The sequence below is a fragment of the Podarcis tiliguerta genome (genome assembly GCF_965153285.1).
Source record: "Podarcis tiliguerta genome assembly, chromosome: 13".
Classification (NCBI taxonomy): domain Eukaryota; kingdom Metazoa; phylum Chordata; class Lepidosauria; order Squamata; family Lacertidae; genus Podarcis; species Podarcis tiliguerta.
In genome coordinates, this window is record NC_139546.1 from 52394331 (window position 1) to 52421305 (window position 26975).

Consider the following 26975-nt stretch of genomic DNA (forward strand, 5'->3'; position numbering starts at 1 on the left):
CGACCTTTTTAAACGCCGACACAAGCACCTTGGATTGGGTTTTCATTGTCACGCCCTGCAAGCCCTGGGACTTTAGGAGTGAAGCGTAGGTCATAAATTGTAATAATAATATTAATAACAGCAGCAGCAGCAGCAACTATTCCGGGCCCCTCCTGCCTCACTCTCAAGCCTTGCCACAGGCTTCTCCTCCAGCCTCCCCTGGTCTGGTCCTCCGCCATGGCCAGGGCACAGCTGCCATGCTAAAATGTCCCCACACCCCAAGCCTCGCCTGCCAGGCAGGGACGGAAAGCCCTCTTTTGTCCGCAGATGCTAACTATGTGTAATAAGGAAGTAGAGCCCTGTTTGAAGAAAGCCTCAGCCCGCCCCCCAGCTCAGAGTGTGGGGTGGGCTAGCTCCACAGGGGTCGCTCCTGTCAAAGAGGCCAAACTCTGCGGGGAGATCTGGGGGTCCCTGCTTGTGAGGCAGCCATTTACACCATTTTCGTGGAGGGCTGTCGAAGGCTGCTAGCCACAACAGCTGCGCTCTGCCTGCACGGCTGGAGGAAGCGATGCTTTTGAATCCCAGTTGCTGGAAACAAGAGGAAGGGAGAGTTGCTGCTTGCTGGTTTCTCATAATGGGCACCTGAGAACAGGATGCTATGAGCCTCATCCAGCAAAGCTCTCCTTACGCTCTTATGGAAACTGCAGCCTCCACAGCCTGTCTACCTAGATTCCTAGGTTCTTTGGGGCATTCAGCTACTGTGAGTACAGGGTGCCGTTCTCTCCCCTTTGGCCCAATCCTGCCTCGCCCTGTTTGGGACACGATACGCTCTCAGGATTTGGAGATGGGGGGGGGGGATGTAAAAGCAGCTTCGATGGGGGAAGGCAGTTAAAAAGGGGAAGGGTGGAAATTAATACAACCAAATCCAAAACACGCCTTCTACAGTCTTTTTTTACCTTTTGCAAATACAAGATATGCGTTTTTAGATTTTTATTTTTTTTTGCTCTCAGCTCTGATTTAAGAAGACAGAACACGTCATACATACACTGAGAGGGGTCACACTCCGAGCCTTCCAAGCGAAGAGAGTTTTCTTCGGCGGATTTTTTAAGAAAAAAGCAGCACGGGCTTAACCCCAAAAGATTGGAGAATCTCTCTCTCTCGCTGGGCCGCAGGACTTCGTAAAAACAAAAACAAAAGAGAGAGGAGGCTCTGGTGCCTGCGATTTCGCCCTGCTCTGCCTACATCCTGCCAACTCACATTCAGCTAGTCACTGCATTGTGCACAGTGACGGCCCTGGCTGACTGCGCTACGGAGGAAGAAAAAGAAAAATCGCCACCACCAGCGGAGAGAGGAAGGGGGTAAAATTGAAAAAAAAAAAAGCACATTCAAGGCTCTTTGGTTTGTTTTGCTTATTTATGGATTCTCCAGGCTGAGGACGGATGGTTTTTGGAGTCTCCTGTGAGAGGTTCTTGGGAGGAGGGGAGAAAAGGCCAAGTTATTACAGTCAGCAACCAATGAACAAAAATGAAAGAAGTTCAAGTCTATCAAAGGAAATTAAAATGGTCAAAAGTGAACACACACACAGAGAGAGGCACACAGCTGTGTTAGATACCCAGTCGCCTAGGGAAGAGGAACCACACAGAGCCGCCTCCCCTCGCTGAGATTCCCCCATCCAGCGCTGCAGCCAAAGCGGCCCTCCGCTCCCCAGGCACGCAAACAATCTCGGCCACGTCCATCCAGAGGCCACCATTCGCCCCCAGCCTCCTTCCCTTGCCCTGGAGCAACCCTCGCTAACCCTCCCGGTTCTCCGTGGGCCTGACCCGAAGCCTGTTCCACCCACCCTGGTAAACTGATTTCGGATGGTTCAATAATAGCAGCTGCGGTCGTGCTCTGTAGAAACTAAAGCAAAAAAACCAGAAACGTCCCCATCCGATGGGCCAAGCCCCACCCGCACCTGCCCTCAGAAGCAGAGTGTTGCACTAGAACCTGGCAGAGACCGGGGTTCGAATCCTCCGATTCGGCCCGTGGGGGCCAGTCACTGCCTCTCAGCCTATCCTATCCTGCAGGGTTACAGTGGGGATTAAATGAGGAGGGAGGACCATGAACACGTCCCCTTGAGCTCTTCGGATAAATTAAGTGGGATATGAATGCAGCAGATAATTAACAAGATCAATACAAGGATGCTTCCCCTGACTTCTGGCTGGCAGTTTTCTTTCTCAGTTTTATTTCGCGTTTGCTCAGTTTTCAAGGATTCTGCTGAAAAGCGCCCGTGCGCTTTTAACAGCAGGCGAACAAGCTGCTGGAGCTATGGAGCGGCGAACCCAAGTAAAAGAGGAACTGGGGTTTCCAAACTGGAATTCTGAAAGTATTTAGTACACAAGCAAGTCGGCTGAGAAGCAGACAGGAATTAGGAAAAAGCACAAGACATCTAAATGATGAAAAGCTGCATTTTACAAGTGAGAGCAAAACAGCCCGTTACCATCTGGATTCAGATAATCCTGGCTGTGTTCGCACACAATGCTAAACCATGGTTTGTTCGACGAACCACGTGACAACAAGCCATGGTTTGTTCTCTCCAAAGCTTGCTTTGCTCCCCAGCTGTGCTTGCCTTGTAGCTTGGAGAGCATCTAGGGTCAAGCAAGATAATTGGGTTCAAACCTGGGGTTAGACCGTAATGGTTTACAAGCCAGCAACAAGCTGCAACTTCACATTGCGGTCTGCTGCCAGAGAAGAAACCATGGTTAGCATGCTGGGCTACAACTACAACTAATCCAGAATTAGTTGTAGTTTGTAGGAAACTACAACTAATCCAGAATGCGGCAGCCAGACTGGTGACTGGGAGCGGCCGTCGAGACCATATAACACCGGTCTTGAAAGACCTACATTGGCTCCCAGTACGTTTCCGAGCACAATTCAAAGTGCTGGTGTTGACCTTTAAAGCCCTAAAAGGCTTCGGCCCAGTATACCTGAAGGAGCGTCTCCACCCCCATTGTTCTGCCCGGACGCTGAGGTCCAGTGCTGAGGGCCTTCTGGCAGTTCCCTCATTGCGAGAAGCAAAGCTACAGGGAACCAGGCAGAGGGCCTTCTCGGTAGTGGCGCCCGCCCTGTGGAACGCCCTCCCATCAGATGTCAAAGCGATAAATAACTACCTGACATTTAGAAGACATCTTAAGGCAGTTTTTAATCTGTGAAATTTTACTGTATTTTTTGTTTCTATGGAAGCCGCCCAGAGTGGGGAGGCCCAGCCAGATGGGCGGGGTACAAATAATAAATTATTATTATTATTATTATTATTATTATTATTATTATTATTATTGGCTTGGGACTTCTAACAAGCCACACACACGCTAAATGAGTCATGTGTGAACCCAGCCGGTGGTGGAAGAAGTTTTTACGCTTACTGATGTGAAAGAGAACTAGTGAAAAACATGTCAAGCGAGCAAAGACGGTATGTAGGTGACGAAGAACAACAAAGACTTCCAGAGAGGAACGACGGGAGAGGCACGGTTTCTACACACCTCTCATTTCCCACCTCTCTCGTCCCTATCTCCGCACATTCAGTATTCCTCAGCACCCCTTTTTGACCTCCATTTCGTAGAGCACACCCAAGCGCGCCAAGTCAAAGCCCGCTGCTTCAACTAAACCAACCAGCCTCCAGATGCTTCAGACAACGGGCACAGCTGGCTCGGCTGAGAGATGATGGGAACTGTGGTCCGAAACACCTGGAAGGCAGCAGGCTGGGGGAGCCGGAGCTGAATATGCTGGGAAGAACAGCTGGTTGATTTCATTGGCTGCGCTGGTTGTAACAGAGCTCTCTCGCTCACTATCGCTGCTCTGCTATCTGCAAACCGGAAACGTAGACCAGGGAGGGTGAATTAGCACCCGAATCTGGCAGTCCAAGGGGGAGCCTATTTATGGGAGGGGGGGGGCCGCTCAGGAACAAGGCCAGCACCCAGAATGATGTGTGCGTGCTTCTTCTTCTAGCCTGCCTGTGTGTGTCTGAGAAGGGGCTCATATACCCCATGGAAAAAAGGTGCAAGGACTTCACAGGGATATGTGCAGAATATTCTTTCAATTAGCTGGAGACTTCATGCTGCACTGAATTTTTTTAACTCACACAAGTCCTTTAAAGCCCTGAGCATTCCAGCAAGCTACACCCATTGGAAGGCCAGAAGCAGCCGCCTTCTAACGCTTGACAAATCTACCAACTGAATTATCTTCCGCTCTGCAGGCCTCTTGTTTGGGTTGCCAGTCACGCATAACTACAGATCCACATCCCTGAGGGAACCAGACCTCTCCTTGCTCCTCCCCCCGCCTCTCCCCCGCCCCCCCGGTCCAAGGCAAGAAGGCCCAGCCCACGAGAGACGTACCACTCTTCATCCTTGTGGGCCAGGAAGAAGTCTTGCATCTTCTGGCGCTGGAAGTCCAGCTTGTAGTCGTTGTAGCGCTTCACTGCCTCCGTCTCGTCGACGGAATCGTCCAAGGAGAGAAGGAACTCCTTGAAGTTCTTCATGACGGGAGGGGCGATGCCCAGGTCCACCTCCGCGATGTTCCCCAGCCTGGGAGGGAAGGAGAAAAAGGGAAATGAAAAGGTGTGCGTTCTCGCAATTTGACGTCTCCGGCGCAAAGAGGCTTTTCAAGGGCACAGTTGAGTTGTCAAGTGCAGGACATGGGAGAGGTGGCCTGCCCTGGATGGGGTCGCACCTAATAATAATAATAATAATAATAATAATAATAATAATATATTATTATTATTATTATTTATACCCCGCCCATCTGGCTGGGCTTCACCAGCCACTCTGGGTGGCTTCCCAAAAAATATTTGCAGTTTAGGAAGAATGGCAGATGAAACTGATGGACTATATGGAAATGGCGGAAATGACTGGCAGAATCCGAGACCAGGGAGAAGAGTCGATGGAGGAAGATTGGAAAAAAATTTAAAGTATATTTACAGAAATATTGTAAAATTAATGAATGTTAGAAGAATATTGGAATGAAGTTATATGGTTTTAGCAGAAGTGTTATTAAGAATTATATGAATATTAAGTGTTAATGTGTTAAAGTGGAAAATTTAAAGTTAAATTCTGTTAGGATAAATTATAGAACAAAACTGAAGAAGAGGGAAAGGATTTGTTGAATTAGCAAATTTGAACTAGAATACAGAAAAGGGAGGTGCGAGGAAGTCGAGGAAATAAGTAAATGAAAGATATAGAAATGAAATTTGGACGTGTGTTTAAATGTTTTCGTTTGTTTTTTTTATATGTTGTATTGTTGTATTGTATTCTTTTTTATTATTGACGTATTGTTTGTTGAATCTATGTATTGTTTTTCTTTATTGTCTTCCCTTTTATAATTATAAAATATCTAATAAATATTATTTTAAAAAAAAGAGAGAAAAAGGGAAATGAAAAGGTGTGCGTTCTCGCAATTTGATGTCTCTGGCGCAAAGAGGCTTTTCAAGGGCACAGTTGAGTTGTCAAGTGCAGGAGATGGGAGAGGTGGCCTGCCCTGGATGGGGTCGCACCTAATAATAATAATAATAATAATAATAATAATAATATATTATTTATACCCCGCCCATCTGGCTGGGTTTCCCTAGCCACTCTGGGTGGCTTCCAAAAAAATATTTGCAGTTTGGGGCTGCTCCTGGATTTGACTTTGGCTCTGCTAACTTCCAGAATGGATTACTGCAACGCGCTTTACGTGGGGCCGCCCTTGAAGACTGGGAAACTTCAACGGCTCCAAAACTCAGTGGCCGGATTACTGGCTGGGATTCCAGATAACCCTTGTTTCAAAGCAGCTGCATTGGTTGCCAGTTTTTTTTCCGGACCAGATTCAAGGTGCTGACATTACACAGCGGTACCTTGGTACCTGAACGGCTTGGCTCCCAGGCAAATCGGCTCCCAAACGCCGCAGAACTCAGAAGTGTTCCGGTTTGTGAATGTTTTTTGGAAGCCGAACGTTCGACGCAGCTTCCAATTGAGTGCAGGAAGCTTCTGCGGCCAATCAGAAGCCATGCCCTGGTTTTTCGAACAGTTTCGGGAGTCGAACGGACTGCCGGAACGGATTAAGTTCAAGAACAAAGGTACCACTGTAGTTTAAAGTTCTAAAGGTGGATTGGGGGAGGGTCTTCTCTGTGGTGGCCCCCAAGATATGGAACTCCCTCCCTTCAGGGGTTCACCTTTCACCTCTATCATACAGCATTCCGGAGGACACTGAAGAGGCACCTCTTTCCCCTGGTTTTTGACACTTGAGGGGTGTCTCGCCAGAGTGGTGCATGCTCTGGTTATCTCCCGCTTGGACTACTGCAATGCGCTGTACGTGGGGCTACCTTTGAAGGTGACCCAGAAACTGCAATTCATCCAGAATGCGGCAGCTAGACTGGTGACTGGGAGCGGCCGCCGGGACCATATAACCCTGGTTCTGAGAGATCTGCACTGGCTCCCAGTACGTTTCCGAGCACAATTCAAAGTGTTGGTGCTGACCTTGAAAGCCCTAAACGGCCTCAAAGGCCCAGTAGACCTGAAGGAGCATCTTTACCACCATTGTTCTGCCCGACACTGAGGTCCAGCACCGAGGGCCTTCTGGTGGTTCCCTCACTGCGAGAGGCCAAGTTACAGGGAACCAGGCAGAGGGCCTTCTTGGTAGTGGCGCCCGCCCTGTGGAACGCCCTCCCATCAGATGTCAAAGCGATAAACAACTACCTGACATTCAGAAGACATCTGAAGACATCAGGGAAGTTTTTAATATGTAACATTTTAGTGTATTTTTCATCTTTGTTGGAAGCCGCCCAGAGTGGCTGGGGAAACCCAGGCAGATGGGCGGGGTACAAATAATAATAATAATAATAATAATAATAATAATAATAATAATATCTTTCAGCCCCACTTTAATTTTATGATTGTTGTTTTAAACCGTTTACAACGTTTTGTTTTAAAGGTGTAACCCACCCTGCGAACTCCACTGAAAAGTGGGCATTAGCTAAACGAATAGCTAGTATTGTTTTTATTTTACCAACAGGATTAACGGCAAACCCAATGTAAACCTGACGTAACCAATCCAAACCCTGCTAAATCCAACATAACTGTAATTACTTAAGAAGCCTGTGCAAGGCTTACTTAACTGTACTTATTTAATTAAGTGTAATTACTTAAGAAGCCTGGGTACTTTCTACTGTTAAGTACCCGGAGCGGCACAATATGAATTATAAGACCATGTGGCAACCTGGCCCTAAGCCACTTAGGGCTTTAAAGGAGCCCAGCTGGAAATTGGAAGTCAATGGAGCTGACGAAAGCTCAGTTATGTTCCCCGGCCCATGAGCACGAAGCAAAGGCCTGGCTGCTGCATTTGAAAAACCTAAAGCTCTCAGATTATCTCCAAAGTGGGCCCCACATTGTGCGCATGGCAGGGCCGCCCCTGGAAGTAACTGAAGCATGGATGGCGCAGGCCAAGTCCGCCTTCTCCAGGGCCCATCCACAGGTGATCAAACGCTGCCTTATCATCTGATTTTTCATGCCCGGGTTTGAGCTGCAGGACAAGTGGGACGAGCCTGTTTTAGCTGTAATTCCTACGCCTCAGGGGTCTCTTTCGCCTCTACAAACCTATTTCCATTTCAGAGCACAATTCAAAGTGTTGGTGCCAACCTTTAAAGCCCTAAACGGCCTCAAAGGCCCAGTATCCCTGAAGGAGCATCTCCACCCCCATCATTCTGCCCAGACGCTGAGGTCCAGCTCCGAGGGCCTTCTGGTGGTTCCCTCCCTGTGAGAAGCAAAGCTACAGGGAACCAGGCAGAGGGCCTTCTTGGTGGTGGCATCTGCCCTGTGGAACGCCCTCCCACCAGATGTCAAAGAGATAAACAACTACCTGACATTTAGAAGACACCTGAAGGCAGCCCTGTTCAGGGAAGTTTTTAATGTGACATTTTAATGTATTTTTCATCTTTGTTGGAAGCCACCCAGAGTGGCTGGGGAAACCAGCCAGATAGGCGGGGTACAAACAATAAATAAAATAATAATAATAATAATAATTATTCTACTTCGTCACACGGAAAGCAGCAGGGAGGCATTTCAGTATTTGTAGGCACCTGTTCTTGGGCAGACGATTTGACCAACATCTCTCACAGTCTTCAGGCAGAGCAGCCCTCACCTGAGTGACAAGGGCCACCTGGCTTGAATAGGCGGGATGTGCTCGGAGCAGCTTACCTGGCTTGGATAGGCAAGATGTGATGCTGCGTCACGTGCATTTCTGGGTGAGCCCAAGGTTGCGGAGGTCCGTAGGTAGGGCCGGTGGTGACGCCACTGTAAGGCATCTCGTAGCCGCTGTGGTAGGGGTCCGATGTGTGCTCATCCCTGCAGAAGTTTTTTGGGGGAGGGGGTATAGTTAAAACCTCCAAGAGGACTGGGGGAGAATCAAAGTGTTAATTGATCCCGATTTATTTTGGAGCAAGGGGATAGGTGTTAAAACCAGTTCTTCCCAAACTGTTTCTGGCCGGTCCACACCCTTGGTGCCAATAACCTCATCCCCGGTGCGTCCTGCCTTACCCTACAAAATGCAATATTCAGAATGCCAGTCTGCACAACCCACGATAACGGAACAGTGACATTCAGAACGGTGCCCATTAATTGCACATATATTCAAAATCTACCGTATTTTTCGCTCCATAGGGCGCACCTGACCATAGGGCGCACCTAGTTTTTAGAGGAGGAAAATACGGAAAAAAATATTCTGAATCAAATGTTGCTCCTGTCCACTTTGCTGCTTTAAATTGAGCCTCAGAGGAGGGTAGGAAGGGGAACCATGGCTTATCTAAGTCCAGTTAATAATGCTGAGCCTGATTTATGGCCATCAAGATTAGCCTGGCCATCTCAGTGGAAATCTGGGGAGGCTGGGGTGGACTTTCAATGGTCAAAGTGTGGTTGTGTCTTCCTGCCCGGCATCTATTTCCTGCCGTTTTCCCCCCTGCACCCCTGCACCCTGCTTCGAGGGAAGGAAGCGGAGCCATGAAACCTTTGCTCGCAACTGCAGTGGATTCCCTCCACTTTGAAGCAGCAAACTGGGAGAGGAGCTGCTTACACAAGTGTAAGCTGCTCCCCTCCCACTTTGCTGCTTCAAAGGGAGCCCGGGAGAAGGGAATCTGCTGCATTCGCCAGCAGAGGATGCATGGTCCCCTTCCTTCCCTCCTCTGTAGTTGCTTTGAAGCAGGAAAGTGGGAGAGGAGCTGCTTACACAAGTGTAAGCTGCTCCCCTCCCACTTTCCTGCTTCAAAGCAATCACAGAGGAGGAATCCTCTGCAGCCGTCCCCTTCCTTCTCTCCTCCGTAGTTGCTTTGAACCAGGAAAGTGGAAGAGGAGCTGCTTACACGAGTGTAAGCTGCTCCCCTCCCACATTGTCGCTTCAAAGCAATCACGGAGGAGGGATTCCACTGCAGCCGTGAGCAGCAGAGGATCCATGGTCCCCTTCTTTCCCTCCTCCGTAGATGCTTTGAAGGAGGAAAGTGAGAGAGGAGCTGCTTACACGAGTGTAAGCTGCTCCCCTCCCACTTTCCTGCTTCAAAGCAATCACGGAGGAGGAATCCGCTGCAGCCGTCCCCTTCCTTCTCTCCTCCGTAGTTGCTTTGAAGCAGGAAAGTGGGAGAGGAGCTGCTTACACGAGTGTAAGCTGCTCCCCTCCCACATTGCTGCTTCAAAGCAATCACGGAGGAGGGATTCCGCTGCAGCCGTCCCCTTCCTTCAATCCTCCTTCAATCCTCCGTAGTTACTTTGAAGCAGCAAAGTGGGAGAGGAGCTGCTTACACGAGTGTAAGCTGCTCCCCTCCCACATTGCCGCTTCAAAGGGAGCCCGGGAGGAGGGAATCTGCTGCAGCTTCCCCCACCTCCCGCAGAAGCCGCGCACTCTTTAAAGGGGCTGCGCGACTTCTCCTGGCTTTTCTGGGAGGTGGGGGGATTCCCCCACCTCGTAGAAAAGCCTGCGGGAGCCGCACAGCCTTTAAAGAGGGCACGGCTCTTGGGGGCTTTTCCCCCAGGAGGGAGAAGGGACTGATGCGGCCAGTCAGTCCCTTCTCCCTCCTGGAGAAAAGCCCGCAAGAGCGCACAAAGCTTGTGTGCGTCTCTTGAGGGCTTTTCCCGCCTGCCTCCCCCCTGCATTCGCTCCATAGGACGCACACACATTTTCCCTTGCTTTTTAGGAGGGAAAAAGTGCGTCCTATGGTTCGAAAAATACGGTAATTCAATTCCATTAATTGATTAATTCCACAAAATGGACAAACTGGATCCAGTGATACCAGCTTTTTCAAACTCGGACAATCGTTTCCACCTCCAGCATCCTTCCCCCTCCGCCCAGGTTATCCTGGATAAAGAAAAGGTTTTGGCTCCTTCTCTCGTATCACTAGAACTCATAGACATTCAATGAAGCTGAACGCTGAGAGAGCCAGCACTGATTAAAGAAATGCAGTGGAACTGTGGAACTCCCTCCTGCAGTCACCAACTAAGGTGGCTACTAGCCATGACTGCTACGTTCTGCCTCCGTAGTTGGAGACAGCAATGCTTTTGAATTATTGTTATGTATTTATTGATACCCTGCCTTTTCCCCTGACAAGGACTCAAGGTCCTTGAGAACAGCTAATCCCAGTTGCTGGAAAGAGTTGCTCTTGTGTAGTGATCAGATGGGATTTCTATGAGGAATTATAAAATATGCATCAAGCCATTGTGTCCCCAATGAAAGCATTGCGTTGACCGGGTTTGATTCATCGACAATAATTTCTGATCGAATCCCACAAGCCTCTCCACCTCTGCCATTTGCTTTCTCTACGCCTGACAGGCACATATAAGCATTCTGAAACACAGGCCAGTTGCTTCATCAGGTATCCTCAGTACATAAGGATAGTAGGTTACTTTGATGTAGTTTGTTAATCTTTCGATAGCTCTTAAGGGCCTGGAAGAGAGTTCACAAGGAGATGGTAAATACTGCCATCCTGTCTCTCCTGTTTATGACCTCCGGGGTTTTGCTGAATGCAATCCTCCTTTTATTCCTATTTTATTTACTCTGAACTACTATGCATGCTCAAGTAGGAAATCGTTTCTTTGTAGTTAAAAGAAGTTCTTCTGATCTGACTTTGTCCCATGTGGGGGTTTTGAAATGCTCAGAGAATATTGGATTGGTTCTTACGAACGCTGTGTAAAAAGTTCTTTTGTGAATAAAACGACCTGGGCCGAGAGGAATTATTATTATACGCACTCCTCCCAGAGTCTTGCTGGTCAAGCCTCGTGTGTATCTTATTAATCAGAGTCCAATCCTTCCCTGCTTTAGGAACGCTACACTCTTGTGCTTACGTCCTGCTTCTGAATTTCCCAATGGGGCATTTGGCTGACCACTGTGATAACTGGAGGCTGGATTAGATGGGACACTCACTGGCCTGATCCAGAGGGGCTCTTCTTATGTTCTTCATGTCGGAAATCAAGCCTTTATCAGGAGAAACTGGCAACTCTCCCAGGCACCCGGCTTGGTCTCCTGTTGACCTCCCTGCCTGCTTTCCCGGCAAGATCCAGGCAGAGGTCGCGATAGGTGATCCTTCTCAGTGTGAGAAGAACACACCCCTCTTTCCTACCCCCCCGGCAGGGGAAAGAAATAGACAGAAACGTATTTCCATGCCTTTATTTCTGTCTTTGCAGCATTACAAAAAACATGACTGCTCTCTTCAAACTCCAGCAGTCGAGAGAGGAAACACTTCCTGTACAGCTCATATTACACTCTGAGCTAATTCTGGTGCCCTCTGTTTCCCACGGACAGTCCCAACATCATGTGATGTTTTCAAGCTAGCAGCTCGCAGCTGCATTGCTTCTATATCGTAACACTTCACGCTCTGCAAGGTCACAGATTCCCCAGACCTAATCCAATATGCTGTTTCTGCTGAGCAGTTCCTCTTGGGAACCAGAAACTGAAGAGCCACGTAACGAAGAACAAGAATGGAAGAAACAACCAAGAGGAGATCGAAAAGCCACCTACCAGTCTCGCCGCATCCGTTTCTGTGGAGGGCTCAGTTCGTGGCGAGGCGGGGAGAAGCGCTCCCGCCGGTTCCGGTCATAGTCACGGTATTCGCCTCTGCTGCGGCGCTCTCGGCCCCTGTCCCAGTCCCTGGAGGCAAACACCACAGAGCTGGTAAGGAGGGCAGGGATGACTGACCCCTCTCTGCGGCTGGCAGGGCAGAAATCAGCCCAAGTGGGTTTTCAACCAGCCCTCTGTGCCATGAGCTGAAGTGCCTGAGAAATATTTCAGGACCTGCTCCACCTGGATTCCACCCTGCCCCCTCAAAAACAGGGCAATCAACCATCATGTGTTAAGGATTCTAATACGCTTAAAACGTTTTTCTTCATGCAAGCCTACCGAGATGGGCAGAACTGCTGCTGTCACACAAAATACCTGCTCCACATTTATAAGAACTCAATCTTTTAGTGCAGCAGCACTTATGGAACTCCCTGCCTATTGATATCAGGAAGGCAGATTCACTGTACTCTTTGTGGTGCCTGTTAAAAACTTTTTTCTTTAGACAAGCAGGTGTTTAGAAAGCTGGTGCAGGTTTTAACCTGTATTTAAAGGTAAAGGGACCCCTGACCATTAGGTCCAGTCATGACTGACTCTGGGGTTGCGGCGCTCATCTCGCTTTACTGGCCGAGGGAGCCAGCGTTTGTCCATAGACAGTTTTTCTGGGTCATGTGGCCAGCAGGACTAAGCCGCTTCTGGCGAACCAGAGCAGCGCACGGAAACTCCCTGCCGGAGTGGTACCTATTTATCTACTTGCACTTTGACATGCTCTCGAACTGCTAGGTGGGCAGGAGCAGGGACTGAGCAACGGGAGCTCACCCTGTCACGGGGATTCAAACCGCCGACCTTCTGATCGGCAAGTCCTAGGCTCTGTGGTTTAACCCACAGCGCCACCCGCGTCTCTAGTTATTTTAATTCTTATTTATAGCTTTATTGGGTTTTTTTGTAAACCACTTTGATGTAGTTTTGTGTGTGTGTGCTTTTTAAACAATCAAGCGGTGTATCATTTTAATGAAATAAAGAAAACAATAAATATAGAATTCCTTCCTATCTTGTAGACCCGACCTCCCCCAAGAATGAATGGGCTTTCCTGCAGCCACAGAAAAGAAAGGCATCGAATTTGGTCTCCCTGGGAAGAGAAGCAGTTTCTAAGCACATCCGCCATTGCTTCCATTCTCCAGGTCACTTGGGGTCTACCTGTCGCTCCAGTCGTCTCGCCGCCTGTCATCACGTTCTCGAGAACGGTCGTAGTCACTCCTTTCACGTCTGAATTTGTCCCTGCGCCTGCGGTCATACTCGTCATCACTGTCACCCATAGTTGCAGGTTGCGACTATCCCTGGTTCTGCAGGCAAGAGGCAGTTATTCTGAGGGGATCCAGCACAGCTGTCTTCAGGGCAAAAAGACCCCTGGCAAAGCACAAGGAAAAGAAAAATAAGCGTGCCCACACTTGTTCCCAAACATTTCCGGAACCCAACCCCTTTAAAAAGCACTATTCAGAATGGCAATAAAATTCAAAGCGATAACAATTGCACATTTATTCACAATCCAATTAAAACCGTTTAATTAACTCAACGAAATTGAGGAATTCGATCCAGTGATGCCAGCTTTTCAAAGACGGATAGTCATTTACATATGGTTGCGTGGCATTATAGTCAGTACAGTTAAAAGGAAATAATTTTAGAAAACTCTAGAAATATAGAAAGATGCCTTAGATCTGTGGTTGCCAATTAGTTAAGTACTGCAAACCCCGTTTTTCAAAAGCCAAGCCATGGATCCCCTACTTTTGAAATTGTTGATATATCTATGACATTTTTTGTTGTGTGAATGGTGTCACAGACCCCCTGGAGCCCAAAGAACACTATTTGGGAACCAATGCCTTAGACTGAGTCAGGCCTCTGGTCTATCCAGCTCAGTATTGCCTAGGGCAAGCATCCCCAAACTTGGCTCTCCAGCTCTTTAGAAACTACAACTCCCATCACCCCTAGCTAACAGGACCAGTGATCAGGGATGATGGGAGTTGTCGTTCCAAAACATCTGGAGGGCCGGAGTCTTGGGATTTTGGGTTTCCCTTTGGGGCAAGCATAGGCAAACTCAGACCTCCACATGTTTTTGGGACTACAACTCCCATCATCCCTAGCTAACAGGACCAGTGGTCAGGGATGATGGGAGCTGTAGTTCCAAAACATCTGGAGGGCTGGAGTTTTGGGCTTCCCTTTAGGGCAGGCATAGGTAAACTCGGCCCTCCACATGTTTTTGGAACTACAACTCCCATCATCCCTAGCTAAGAGAACCAGTGGTCAAGGATGATGGGAAATGTAGTCCCAAAACATGTGGAGGGCTGAGTTTGCCTGGAGAAGATGGACCCCGTTACATTCTAGAAAAGTAAGGTTCCTGGAGGAAGCAGATGTCCTCCAAAACATCTGGAGGGCCGGAGTTTGCCTATGCCTGGTCAAGGATGATGGGCGTTGTAGTCCACCCGCCCTTGGGGAAGCACAGGCTGAAGAGGCGCTGTTTGAGGGCAGCCCGCCTTGGCTCCCCTCAGGGGGCCTCACTCACCGACGGGGCCGCCTCCCGCCCCGGCCAGAGAAGGAAGAGCAGGGCGGAGGAAGGCCGGGCCTCTCCTCTCCTCCTTTCCCGCCTCCTTCTCTCCTCGCTCGCCCGCGCAGCCTCGCGCTCCTTCTCCTTCCCCCGCGCCGGAAGCCTGGCTCCGGGTCACCCACCACTTCCGGTTCCTCTCCGGACAGCGAATGAGGCTGCGAGGCACGGAGGTGTGACCCGGATGTGCAATGGGAGATGAAGAGGCGGGACTTCCGGCAGCTCTCCTCCCGTTAATAAGGATGATAATTGGGCTTGTGTGGGAAATAAGTAACGACTTATTAGATGAAAGCAGCGTTCGTTGAATTCATAAGGGGGGGGGAAAGAACCCAAAACCCCACCCAGACTAGGCAAAGGGGTGGGGTGGGGCGCTCTAGGACGCGGGCGCTCTGTGGCGCTCCGCCATGTTGGGGAGAAGAGGCGCGAAAGGGGAGATGGCTAGAGCGTCACGCGCTGCGTCTTCCGGCGAGGAGGCCGCCGGTGGCTAGAGTGTCGTCAGCGCGACCATAGAGCTAGGTGAAACCTAGAGTAGCGTGGCAAGGGGAAAGTCCCGGCTCCCTTTCGCCCCCGTTCCCCAACCGGGCGCCCTCCAGAGACTCCACTCCCGCCAGTGACAGCTGGGCGAGGCTCGCCTTGAGAGAGAGGATGGGAGTTGTAATCTTAAAAGGAAATGTTCTCTTTTTTCTTTCTCCTCCTATGATGAAGCTGGATTTTAATATTTTAATGTTTCAATATTTTACTGTCGTATCTTAATCTTGTTTTTAAGTTGTATTCATGCAACTTCTTTTTATTAGGGAGAAATGTAAAGTATTGCACTTGGGCAAAAAAAATGAGAGGCACAAATACAAGATGGGTGACACCTGGCTTGAGAGCAGTACATGTGAAAAGGATCTAGGAGTCTTGGTTGACCACAAACCTGACATGAGCCAACAGTGTGACGCGGCAGCTAAAAAAGCCAATGCAATTCTGGGCTGCATCAAGAGGAGTATAGCATCTAGATCAAGGGAAGTTATAGTGCCACTGTATTCTGCTCTGGTCAGACCTCACCTGGAGTACTGTGTCCAGTTCTGGGCACCACAGTTCAAGAAGGACACTGACAAACTGGAACGTGTCCAGAGGAGGGCAACCAAAATGGTCAAAGGCCTGGAAACAATGCCTTATGAGGAACGGCTAAGGGAGCTGGGCATGTTTAGCCTGGAGAAGAGGAGGTTAAGGGGTTCAAATATAGAAAAGGATGTCACCTAGAGGAGGGAGAAAGGTTGTTTTCTGCTGCTCCAGAGAAGCAGACACGGAGCAATGGATCCAAACTACAAGAAAGAAGATTCCACCTAAACATTAGGAAGAACTTCCTGACAGTAAGAGCTGTTCGACAGTGGAATTTGCTGCCAAGGAGTGTGGTGGAGTCTCCTTCTTTGGAGGTCTTTAAGCAGAGGCTTGACAACCATATGTCAGGAGTGCTCTGATGGGGTTTCCTGCTTGGCAAATGCTTACCATGGTAGGACCAGTTTGGATAGTTGGCCTTGGTGAAGACTTGATGTTTTCATCCCCCAAAAAGTTTTTGATTTGAGTTCCTACTGAAATGAGGCTGCAAAATCTTGTATTTTAATCTTGTTTTTCACAAGAACTACCCACTCTGGAAGAATGGCAGATGAAGGTGATGGACTACATGGAATTGGCAAAAATGACTGGCAGAATCAGAGACCAGGGAGAAGAGACGGTGGAAGAAGATTGGAAGAAATTTAAAGATTATTTACAGAAATATTATAAAATTAATGAATGTTAGAATGACATTGGATGGAGCTTAAAAGGTTATTAGTAATAATGCGGTGAAGGAGTATGGAAAATTTGAAGGTTAAAAGATGCAAAACTAAAGGTTTAATACATTAAGATATTAAGATAAAGATTAAGATAAGATAGAGGGAAGGGATTTGCTGATTAAACATTTGAACTGGAATACAGTGAGGCGAGGTATGGGGAAGTCTGGGAAATAAGCAAATGCAAGGAATATTATGAAAATGTAATTGTTTTTATCTGTTTTTCTTTTTCTTTTTGTATTTTTGTATTTTTCTTTCCTTTTTTTCTATGTAAGTCTTAATAAAAATATTATTAAAAAAAAAATTTAATCTTGTTTTTCAGTTGTTTTTCAATCAATCGTTTTTATACCTGGTGTTAGCCGCCCTGAGCCTGGCCTTGGCTGGGGAGGGCGGGGTATAAATAAAATGTAATAATAATAATAATAATAATTTCCACGGACTGGTCTGGGATGGCTCTCTAGGGCAACTGGGCCTGTCATTTCCTGGCCTGGCGTACGGCAGACGAGGTAAATGGATTTGGAGACACACACACAAACAGCCCTCTCTATGGTAACACTATTTATTAAGAAATTTGGAATTACTTGGGTTTGTGGCAAAGATTCCAACAAGGCGATTTTATTTCATTTATTCAGCGGCTCGACTGGAATGGTGAGGGAGAATGAACTGCAGGTTCCAACTCTATGATTCTGTGATTCTATGATAACGGGTTGAGAGGAACGTGGGATCCGGAACAACTCTGCACCCCGTCCTCCGACCCCAAATGCCGCGAACCGGCTGTAGACCTTCCTCCTTGTTGCAACGCATCGTTTCAGTTCCAAAGGAAAAAGCCCCGCGCTTCCACGAGGCAAAGGGGAGAGGAGACGGATCGCCCCCCCCCTTCAGTCCAGCGTCCCTCCGAAGTGGTCAACAGCTCAAGGGACAGAGAGGGGGAGGGAATCGGTTCGGGGGTCTCACAAGAGCAGGCAGGGAGGGAGAGATCTGGTTCTTGGAAGCAGGCAGAGGAAGACTGTCATGGCTGTAAGTTGGGAGGTCCAGTAAAGATCCCACAGTTCCCTGAGAGGAGGATTGGCGGCGGCGGTCGGAGAAGCATCCCGTCTTCTCCCCATTAACCTCCAAGTCGGATGCTCTGGATAATCTGGAAGATGGCTGTGAAGAGTAAAAGGGGGGTCTGTAAGAATAAGACACTTGGATCCGGCCAGTGGGCTCACCCATTCCAGGATCCTGTTCACACAGGGCAGAACAGCTTTACCTTTCAAGAATCTTAAATTATTGTTGCTACCGTATTTTTCGCTCTATAAGACGCACCAGACCATAAGACGCAACTAGCTTTTGGAGGAGGAAAACAAGGAAAAAAATATTCTGAATCTCAGAAGCCAGAACAGCAAGAGGGATCGCTGCGCAGTGAAAGCAGCGATCCCTCTCGCTGTTCTGGCTTCTGGGATAGCTGCACAGCCTGCATTCGCTCCATAAGACGCACACACATTTCCCCTTACTTTTTAGGAGGGAAAAAGTGAGTCTTATAGAGCAAAAAATATGGTAATTCCCTCTGCCTGCACATCAAGCAGTGTGTGGATTTTATGAAATTAACTAAAAATGTTTTGGAGGGCCATGTGGGGAACAGCAGGTAATACATATAATAACAATAATAAATAATAATAATTTAACCAGACCTTTTCAGTAAGTGTTTCTTTGGCAATGAGGGACGCGGAGGGCACTGTGGTCTAAACCACTGAGCCTCTTGGGCTTGCCGATCGGAAGGTCGGCGGTTCAAATCCCCGCGATGGGATGAGCTCTCGTTGCTCAGTCCCTGCTCCTGCCAACCTAGCAGTTCGAAAGCACACCAGTACAAGTAGATAAATAGGTACCGCTGTGGCAGGAAGGTAAACGGCGTTTCCATGCGCTCTGGTTTCCGTCACGGTGTCGCGTTGCACCAGAAGTGGTTTAGTCCTGCCGGCCACATGACCCGGAAAGCTGTCTGTGGACAAACGCCGGCTCCTTCGGCCTAAAAGCGAGATGAGCGCCGCAACCCCAGAGTCTGTCTTTGACTGGACTTAACCGTCCAGGGGTCCTTTACCTTTTACCTTCTTGTCAATGTTAAGTGAATTTATCTTTCCATGCCTCTTTCATAACCTTTGTGTACACCGCTTAAGCAATATCTAAATTGTTGAAATAAATGAGTAAAAATGTTCGCCTGAACTAGTTGCTCTCTCTCATGCGCACACACAAACACATGAATTTTATCCTCATTTTTGTGAGGATAAAATGGGGAGTCGCATTTGCCACCCTGAGCTTTTTAATGAAAAGAGAGACACTGCGGCGGGTTGGGCTGGATGACCCCTGGGGGTCCCTATCAATCCTATGAGAAACTTGGGGAAATCACCTGATCCGCAGACCACGAAGACGAAGAGGGCCAGGAGCCAGGGGCCAACTGGGGCTTTTTCCTCTTGGGGTGTCTTCGCAGAAGGGAAAGAGACCAGGAAAGGGTTAGAGAGACAATATACCACCTGTAATTCCTTTTATTTGCTTATGATGGGATAAATCTGGGCTTATTCCTGCCTATTCCCCTTTCCTGCAGCCTCAATCTGAGGTCTGGGCGGGGGGGGGAGCACCCGTGAGGACAGGAGGGGGCACAACTTTCCTAGGTGACTTCCTCACATTCCCAAAATTCCCTTTTAATGCCCCCCCCCAATTTGATCATAGGACAGCATTGCACAGATGGGCTCAGAGACCATTATTATTATTATTATACTTATTTATATCTCCCCCCGTTTCCCCCCAGACTGGGACTCGAGGCGGCTTACGCAAACTAAACCGACGCAGATGAAACGCATGTAGCTAAAAACGTAGAAAATATAACCGTTTAGCTACAATTACCTTCCATGCGTTTTTAGCTTTCTGCAACTCTTATAGGTTTACCCCTATCGAAATGCAGATAATAAGCACAGGGCAGAATCAGAAAACTGGCAGAAGAGGCCCTGGAAATTAATAGAAACAAATGGGGGGGGGAGTCCTTCCAAGGATAGACCCCCCATTCCAGCCCCCTTAAGAGACAATTGCAACCCCCCCCCAAAAAAATCAGGCTTTCCCGAAGCAACCCCTCCAGCAGTGAGGGTGCAACTCCGCTCACCTTTCCGCAGAAGACCCCAGGGTGCTCAAATGGGGGGGGGGGGGCTTTGCTCCCAGGGAATTCAGGGTGCATGGATGGGGTTGCAGCCTCAGACTTACCTGTGGGGTTTTTTTTGGGGGGGGGAAGAGTTCAGGTGATCCTCTCCTCCCTCCCCTCCAAACCTCATTTCCAAACCTCCTGACCTAAGTTGCTTCCCCCCATCTTTGCAAGTATCTCAAATGGGGGGGGGGTTCTGAAATAAATAATTCATTGCTTCCCTAATTCTTCATCACCCCTCAAGCCCAGGTGCTCCCCCCCCATTGCAAACACCCCCTCCCCACTTTCTCCCCTTTCCAATTCCCCCTCCCTAGTTTCCCCCCATTGCAAACTCCCCCTCCCCACTTTCTCCCCCCATTGCAAACTCCCCCTCCCCACTTTCTCCCCCCATTGCAAACTCCCCCTCCCCACTTTCTCCCCCCATTGCAAACTCCCCCTCCCCACTTTCTCCCCCCATTGCAAACTCCCCCTCCCCACTTTCACCCCCCATTGCAAACACCCCCTCCCCACTTTCTCCCCCCATTGCAAACTCCCCCTCCCCACTTTCTCCCCCCATTGCAAACACCCCCTCCCCACTTTCTCCCCCCATTGCAAACACCCCCTCCCCACTTTCTCCCCCCATTGCAAACACCCCCTCCCCACTTTCTCCCCCCATTGCAAACTCCCCCTCCCCACTTTCTCCCCCCATTGCAAACTCCACCTCCCCACTTTCTCCCCTTTCCAATTCCCCCTACCTAGTTCCCCCCCCATTGCAAACTCCCCCCCCCAGCCCCCCCATATACCGGGGCCCGATGGAGGCCCCCCCTCTGCGTGATGCTCTTGCTGTGCCTCTCGTTGGCCACTTTCATCCGTTGCACCCCAGACATGTTGGCGAGTTGGGGGGGGCTGGTCAAGGTGGGGGGGTGGGCAGAGACCACCACCTCTGGAGCAGCTGCCGCTGTTGTCGTGGCGCCTTGGGCGGGGGGCCGCCTCCTTTCCCACCCCCCAACCCCGGCTCCTCCCCGCGCAGGCGCAGCTTTCTGACGCCGCCCAGGAGGCCGCCATGTTGGCCTCTGCCCACAGTACCGCCGCCACCTAGTAGAAGGGCCGAATTCTCCCCGACGCCACCAAGGGCTACCGTATTTCTCCTAGTACGAAGGCACATTGTTGTAGAACGGGGGGGGGGGGGGGCGGATTTCGAAACAGAGCCATCCAAACGAATAGAGCGATTCCCTCTTAGCCTAGGAGCAAAGTATTGCAGCGTTTGGGGTTTTCCAGTATAATAAACAAAAATCCGCCCTTATTCCCTTATGGGGGACACAAGAGCCCTTATAGAGTACTTTGCAGGTTCTCCATCGGTCGGAGAAAATAACAGAGAATATTGAGAAGCAAAGCAGCTGGTAAGCCTGATCTTTATTGATCTGTTGCAACAGGGTGCCCCCTTCACACGCAGGAGAGGAGGAGGACCCAGAAAAATGATGTGCAAGGCCTTATAAAGACTTTTGAAATTCCCACCCTGTAGATGAAGACCACCCCCAGGTACATCATACCTACATCACAGAAAGGGGTGGTCTACAACAGAAATCTGAGCGCATTGTTTGTCTCCTGTCTGGCAGGTTATCTGTTAATGCTCACTTGATTGGATACCCTGGGGAGCCTGGCCAGTCTTTTGTAATGACAAATACTTAGTTCCTGAGCCAGGTCACAGGCTCACCCTATTCATACACAGACATACCCTTCAGACAGGATTTGTGAAGGAAAAGACAATGGGGAGGCTTTTCCATTTTCCTTGACCTTGCAGAGAAATCATTTGGTCAGTTTGGAAGCCAAAATGGTTTCAGGGCTGTTTTCCTGTGCTGCTTCAGACATGTGGTTAATATATTAATGTACGTGTTTGCTTGATACATTTATTAAATACAGTATTTTTTGCTCTATGAGACTCACTTTTCCCCTCCTAAAAAGTAAGGGGAAATGTGTGTGCGTCTTATGGAGCGAATGCAGGCTGCGCAGCTATCCCAGAAGCCAGAACAGCAAGAGGGATCGTTGCTTTCACTGCGCAGCAATCCCTCTTGCTGTTCTGGCTTCTGAGATTCAGAATATTTTTTTTTCTTGTTTTCCTCCTCCAAAAACTAGGTGCGTCTTGTGGTCTGGTGTGTCTTACAGAGCGAAAAATACGGTAAGCAGGCTGACCGAGCTCTTCAGTTCAGTTCTGTTCTGGCCTCTGAATAAACAAGAGCTGTTGAAGAATCGCTGTGTCGTCTGATATGTTCGCCCACAACTTAACAGCTCGGATCCTGTTTGCCGGTTTCTCATTTAGGAAACTGTTCAGCGCTGTGAGTTTAGGAGGCTGGCCTGGCCTGATCCAGCGGGGTTCTTTTCCATCCCAAATACAAAGCAAATTCCCCGACCGATGGTGAACCTGCAAAGGACTCTATAAGGGTTCTTGTGTCCCCCATAAGGGAATAAGGGCAGATTTTCGTTTATTACCGATGAAAGGGGCCAAAAAAAGCACAAGGGCCCCACCCCAAAAAGCAATTCCGATGTTTTGTCCCCCCTTGTTTTGACATTCTAATTCCCCTGCGCTTAGCAAGGCTGCAAAAAGATCTACTGCCCTCGTCATCCGTAGGACTGCCAATGTCAGCACAAACTCCTGTCAGGTACAGCGCACGCAGAAATGGTAGTTTCGAAGGCCGTAAATAAAATTAATCCGTTCCCATTATTCCTCTTTGGGGCAAAAACAAGTGTGGGAAAATATTTTCCCCACTATCCCTCCAGAACTTCTGGAAGAAGAATTTGAGAGAGAGAGAGAGAGAGAGAGAGAGAGAGAGATTTTCTCCCACAATCAACAATAATTTAGAGGGTTTTTTTAAAAAAAAATATTCTATAAATTTTATAAAAAATTAAATTGATTAAATGTGTTAATACGAATGGAAGTCAAAACACCTGTAGCTGTTGATAAGGCATTAAGATCAAGGCTGAATGTAACTGGATGAAACAAAAACATCTCACCTTGAAATCTACCACACGGGAGGCCACCCAAAATGTATAATTGGCTTTAGAACTGATATATATTTGAATCTGAATTGCCATTTGAAATGGATAACATGTGGTTTACATCGGATTTTAGTAATTGGAAATTAAATAATAATTAGTTACAAAAAAACCCAACAACGTAGAAGTTTTACATATAATAATCTTTATTTGTTTATTTTCCTTTTAATAAAAAAAAGAAAGCCAGTGAAAGAAAAAGTAGTTTAAAAGACGCCCCCGCCCCCCCCCCCTTCGGAGGCAGCGGCTTCCTGTTCCTTGATCCCAAAAGAGGGGCACAGGCCCCCCACCCAAAGGCTCTTGCTTCACCCCCCAAATTGCCAGAGGAGGAGCGAGGTATCCAAAAGACACCCCCCCTTAAAAAAGACCAGCCCCAAGTCAAACTTCCCCCACCCACCCCAAAAGAACCCACTTAAAAACCCTGACTTTTCTGCAGAGGTAATTAACCGTAATACTAATTCCTGGTACCGTTAAAAACAGGGCAGGTGGGGTGTTTATGGGGGCCGGAATCGGGGAGGAAAGAGGGGGGGGGACGTACCAGCTAACCGTTGCTGTGCAGCGCAACCGTATCCCCTGCGCATTTGACTCGTGCCATTTCAGCCATGCGCGGCTGAAACGGCGCCAGTCGAATCCGGGCGAGGTGGAGCGTTCGAGGGCTGTTTTCGCACCAGGTCCACCTGGGGTTACCCAGGGCGTAAAGAGCCTCTAAGCCAGGGGTCAGCAAACTTGTCGCGCCTCGGGCCGGTGTCTCCAGCGCCGATTGCGCGGCGGGCTGGAGGAGCACCGGAAACGTACCGGCACGTACCGGCACTGCGCTGCACGGCTGCCCGCTTCCGGGTCGGAGGAGCACCAGAAATCACTTATGCGCATGCGGAAATAGCTTGTGTGCATGTTCACAGGCCACCTCCGACCCGGATGTGCACCGGAAATAACACTTGCGTATGCACACAAGCTATTTCCGGTGCTCCTCCGACCCAGAAGTGGGTGGCTGCGCAGCGCCGGTAAAAGCGGGTGGTGGGGGTCGCCATGGGCCAGATAAACGAGTCCTTCGGGCCTGATCCGGCCCGTGGGCCTTACTTTGGGGACCCCTTCTCTAAGCTGTCTGATATGCTTGGGGAGTGAGATGCCTGCTCATTGCGCCGGCTGTGCTATGTTCATTAACATCTGAGTTCCTGCACTGCCACACACACCCCAGGTACCCTAGAGCCCCGCAAGGTTGGTTTCTGCTCATTTATTCTGTAAAATCCATGCGCCGCTTGGTGGCAAGCACCTCAAAGCGGTTTCTCCCAAAACATGAAAATACGAAATCGAGGGGAACTTGGTCAACGGCAGAAATTTAAAATGTACAGTTGTACCTCGGGTTAAGTACTTACATCGTTCCGGAGATCTGTTCTTAACCTGAAACTATTCTTAACCTGAAGCACCACTTTAGCTAATGGGGCCTCCTGCTGCTGCTGCACGATTTCTGTTCTCATCCTGAAGCAAAGTTCTTAACCTGAAGCACTATTTCTAGGTTAGCGGAGTCTGTAACCTGAAGCGTACGTAACCTGAAGCGTATGTAACCCGAAGTACCACTGTACAGTCATACCTCATGTTACGTCTGCTTCAGGGTACGTTCTTTCAGGTTACGTCCCACGGCAACCCGAAAGTACCGGAAAGGGTTGCTTCCGGGTTTCTCCGCTCGTGCATGCGCAAAATGATGACATGCGCGGCGAATCGCAACCCGCGCATGCACAGACGCTCTGCTGCGGGTTGCGTTCTTTTCATGTTGCGAATGGGCCTCCGGAACGGATCCCTTTCGCAACCAGAGGTACCGCTGTAGTGAATAGCTGAAACCGGTTGAAATTTCAAGTCAGGTTGCCTAAAGGAGAACGCTTTTAAGCAGGCGCTGAAAGGGGCACGGCTGAAAGTGCTCGCTTTGGAATCAATAGGCGGGGAGTTCCAAAGTCTGCAGGCGCTACCACGCCGAACGATCGAGGGCTTGCGGGCGCAGGAAATGGGCGTTACATAGCCCGATTCTGCAAATCGAAGAGGTTGAGTGGGCAAATGTGGAGCGAGGAGGCAATCTGGCAGGCTAAGAGCCTTTTAAGCTCCCCTCGCTTTGCTTGCTGGGCGCTGGGAGTACAGGGGATTCCCCGCCCCCCCCCCCCGGCGCTTGGGTGACTCCCAGGGTTTGGATACATGCCATTTCCGCATACGCGCAGAACCCTCGGAACCGAACCGCCGCTGCGCGAGACGCATGGAACGGTACATGGCTTGGTGCATGAGGTCTCGCCACGCCCACCTTACGGAGAGAAATAGCAGCTTGCAAACTACAGTTCCCAAGAGGCGCTTCCCCTCAACGCAGCCCCAGCGAGGAAAGGGTGTGGAATAAATAATAACGATAATCAAAGCTCGGAGGCCTTTTCCCGGCAAGGACTGTGGCTGCAGCGACACAAGGGCCTCTCCGCCTTGCGCACCCGGTTCCTGCGGGGTCCGCCGCCATCAGGCGCTGCTCTCGGCGGGGGGCACCTGGGCGCGGGTGCTCGTCCGGGGCTGGGGAGGCCAGTCCGGGTCGAAGAGGAGCTCCTGGGCTAGGCGCTTGTACTTGGCCCGGGGAGGGGCGTTCCGGCGGCAGGAGTAGCCAGGCGCCCCCTCGTCCAGCTCCAGCTGCAATGGGGAGAGGGGAAGGGGGGGTCAGTATCTTCCGACAGCTCTGGGAGCCCAGAATCGAGAACTGTGATTGAAGGGAGAGTGAAACTACTGAAGGCTGCATACAGCATACTATCAGAATGGGAGACGGAAGATGAAGAGGTAAAATCAGTTATGATTAAATGGGCACAAGATGTAGGTCACAACATTATGATGGAAGATTGGGGAAAAGTATGGAAAACTGACTTAAAATTTACAGGTTGTTCCCTATTGAAGGAAAATTACATGAAGATGATGTACAGATGGTACACAACACCAGTGCACTTAGGGAAAATGTACAAAACTAGTTCAAATATATGTTGGAAGTGTAAGGAAAAGGAGGGGACATTTTATCATATGTGGTGGGATTGTAATGAAAAACTTTCGGGAAATGATATACAGCGGATTGAAGAAAATGTTCCATTTAACATTTGTTAAAAAACCTGGGCGGCTTCCAACAAAATATTAAAAATACATTAAAACAGGGGTCAGCAAACTTTTTCAGCAGGGGGCCGGTCCACTGTCCCTCAGAGACAGTGCCCCACAAATAACCCAGAGATGCATTTTAAATAAAAGCACACATTCTACTCATGTAAAAACACCAGGCAGCCCCACAATTAACCCAGAGATGCATTTTAAATAAAAGGGCACATTCTATTCATGTAAAAACACGCTGATTCCAGGACCGTCCGCAGGCCGGATTGAGAAGGCGATTGGGTCGGATCCTGCCCCTGGGCCTTAGTTTGCCTACCCAAGCATCAAAACATCAGTCCTTAAAAACTTCCCTGAATGGGGCTGCCTTCAGATGTCTTCTAAACGTCAGATAGTTGTTTATTTCCTTGACATCTGATGGGAGGGCGTTCCACAGGGCCATTGTTCTCCCCGCACATCAGTCATGTATCCCGGCAGCTTTGTAGTACCAACCCACATAATCTATGGGGTTTCAGACACGCCCTCCCACTGGCTGCTCCCCACGCCCTGCCCTCTTCCTCACAACAGAAGCAGCGTGGTTTAGTGGTTAGAGTGTCGGACTAGGGCCTGGGGCAAACCCGATGGGTGATGAGCTTGGCTGCCAGCCCCTCACTCTCAGCCTGGCCTCCTTCACAGGGTCGTTGTGGGGAGAAACACGCGCACCACTTTGAGGTCGCTGTGGGATAAGGAGGGCAGTAAAGCAACAAACCCACAAACCGTCGGTCTGCCCGTACCTGCGGGTAGGTGGCCCGGTTCGGATACTCGTACTTCCTCCTCGTGTAGCAAACCCGCTGCCACAGGGTGTCGCAGTCGCAGACAAAGTTCTAGGCGATACAAGAATTGAGACCCAGGGTGAGGGTTTTTATTTTGTTTTAAAAACGTCCCAATATTCATTGTGTTGAACCTTTGGCTTGAATGCCTCCACGAATGTTCCCTGCATTTTGTGACTCTCGCGCCTCCCTCCTTTTGATACACCCCAGGGAAGTTGATACCAATGTACCGTATTTTCCGCTCCACAAGACGCACCTGACCATAAGACGCACCTAGTTTTTAGAGGAGGAAAACAAGGGGAGAAAATATTCTGAACGAAACGGTGGATGTATGATTTTTGTGGTTCGTGCTGTGGCCACAGATGTGTGATTTGACGGTGAGTTTGGGGTAGCCCAAAGCAAAAATCCTGAGGATCCACGTGGATCCGTGCTTTGTAACCACGTTTTTG

The 26975-nt window shown here is 49.3% G+C and overlaps 4 protein-coding genes across 7 annotated transcripts in view; 1 reads left to right on the forward strand and 3 right to left on the reverse strand.

Moving 5' to 3' along the window:
* The window catches only part of SRRT (serrate, RNA effector molecule), a 34010-nt gene extending 19264 nt beyond the window's left edge, over positions 1-14746 (reverse strand). Inside the window, exons 1-5 of one of the 2 annotated variants that reach the window (XM_083410197.1) lie at positions 14573-14746; positions 13213-13358; positions 11980-12108; positions 8181-8327; positions 4350-4538 (exon numbers count right to left, since the gene is read on the reverse strand). In XM_083410197.1, coding sequence (XP_083266323.1) covers positions 4350-4538; positions 8181-8327; positions 11980-12108; positions 13213-13331 — 584 coding nt within the window. In that variant the 5' untranslated portion in view covers positions 13332-13358; positions 14573-14746. Of the gene's footprint in view, positions 1-4349; positions 4539-8180; positions 8328-11979; positions 12109-13212; positions 13423-14572 lie in introns of both variants that reach the window. The other variant, XM_083410196.1, reaches the window with a different exon arrangement.
* Positions 1-26975, forward strand: part of UFSP1 (UFM1 specific peptidase 1) — a 189692-nt gene that overhangs the window by 68827 nt on the left and 93890 nt on the right. The window lies entirely within an intron of this gene.
* On the reverse strand, positions 17130-20564 carry LOC310662297 (stress-associated endoplasmic reticulum protein 2-like). The gene is made up of 3 exons (XM_083409081.1): positions 20371-20564; positions 18806-18878; positions 17130-17571 (listed from the first exon to the last, which is right to left on the reverse strand). Exons 1-3 carry the CDS (start codon positions 20452-20454, stop codon positions 17531-17533), a joined length of 198 nt encoding a protein of 65 aa, XP_083265207.1. The 5' UTR covers positions 20455-20564; the 3' UTR covers positions 17130-17530.
* Positions 22747-26975, reverse strand: part of LOC310662857 (polyamine-transporting ATPase 13A3-like) — a 60786-nt gene continuing 56557 nt past the window's right edge. For 2 of the 3 annotated variants that reach the window (XM_083410053.1, XM_083410054.1), the window contains exons 32-33: positions 26491-26580; positions 23541-25264 (exon numbers count right to left, since the gene is read on the reverse strand). In XM_083410053.1, coding sequence (XP_083266179.1) covers positions 25100-25264; positions 26491-26580 — 255 coding nt within the window. In that variant the 3' untranslated portion in view covers positions 23541-25099. Of the gene's footprint in view, positions 25265-26490; positions 26581-26975 lie in introns of all 3 variants that reach the window. The other variant, XR_014504336.1, reaches the window with a different exon arrangement.

Excerpts from the sequence above, each read along its gene's own strand:
- LOC310662297 (XM_083409081.1), bottom strand. The coding sequence starts at position 20,454 with ATGTCTGGGGTGCAACGGATGAAAGTGGCCAACGAGAGGCACAGCAAG. Across the intron at positions 18,879-20,370 it reads GGGGCCTCCATCGGGCCCCG|ACACCCCAAGAGGAAAAAGC; the intron begins GTATATGGGGGG and ends CCTTCTGCGAAG. Across the intron at positions 17,572-18,805 it reads CTTCGTGGTCTGCGGATCAG|CCATCTTCCAGATTATCCAG; the intron begins GTGATTTCCCCA and ends TACTCTTCACAG.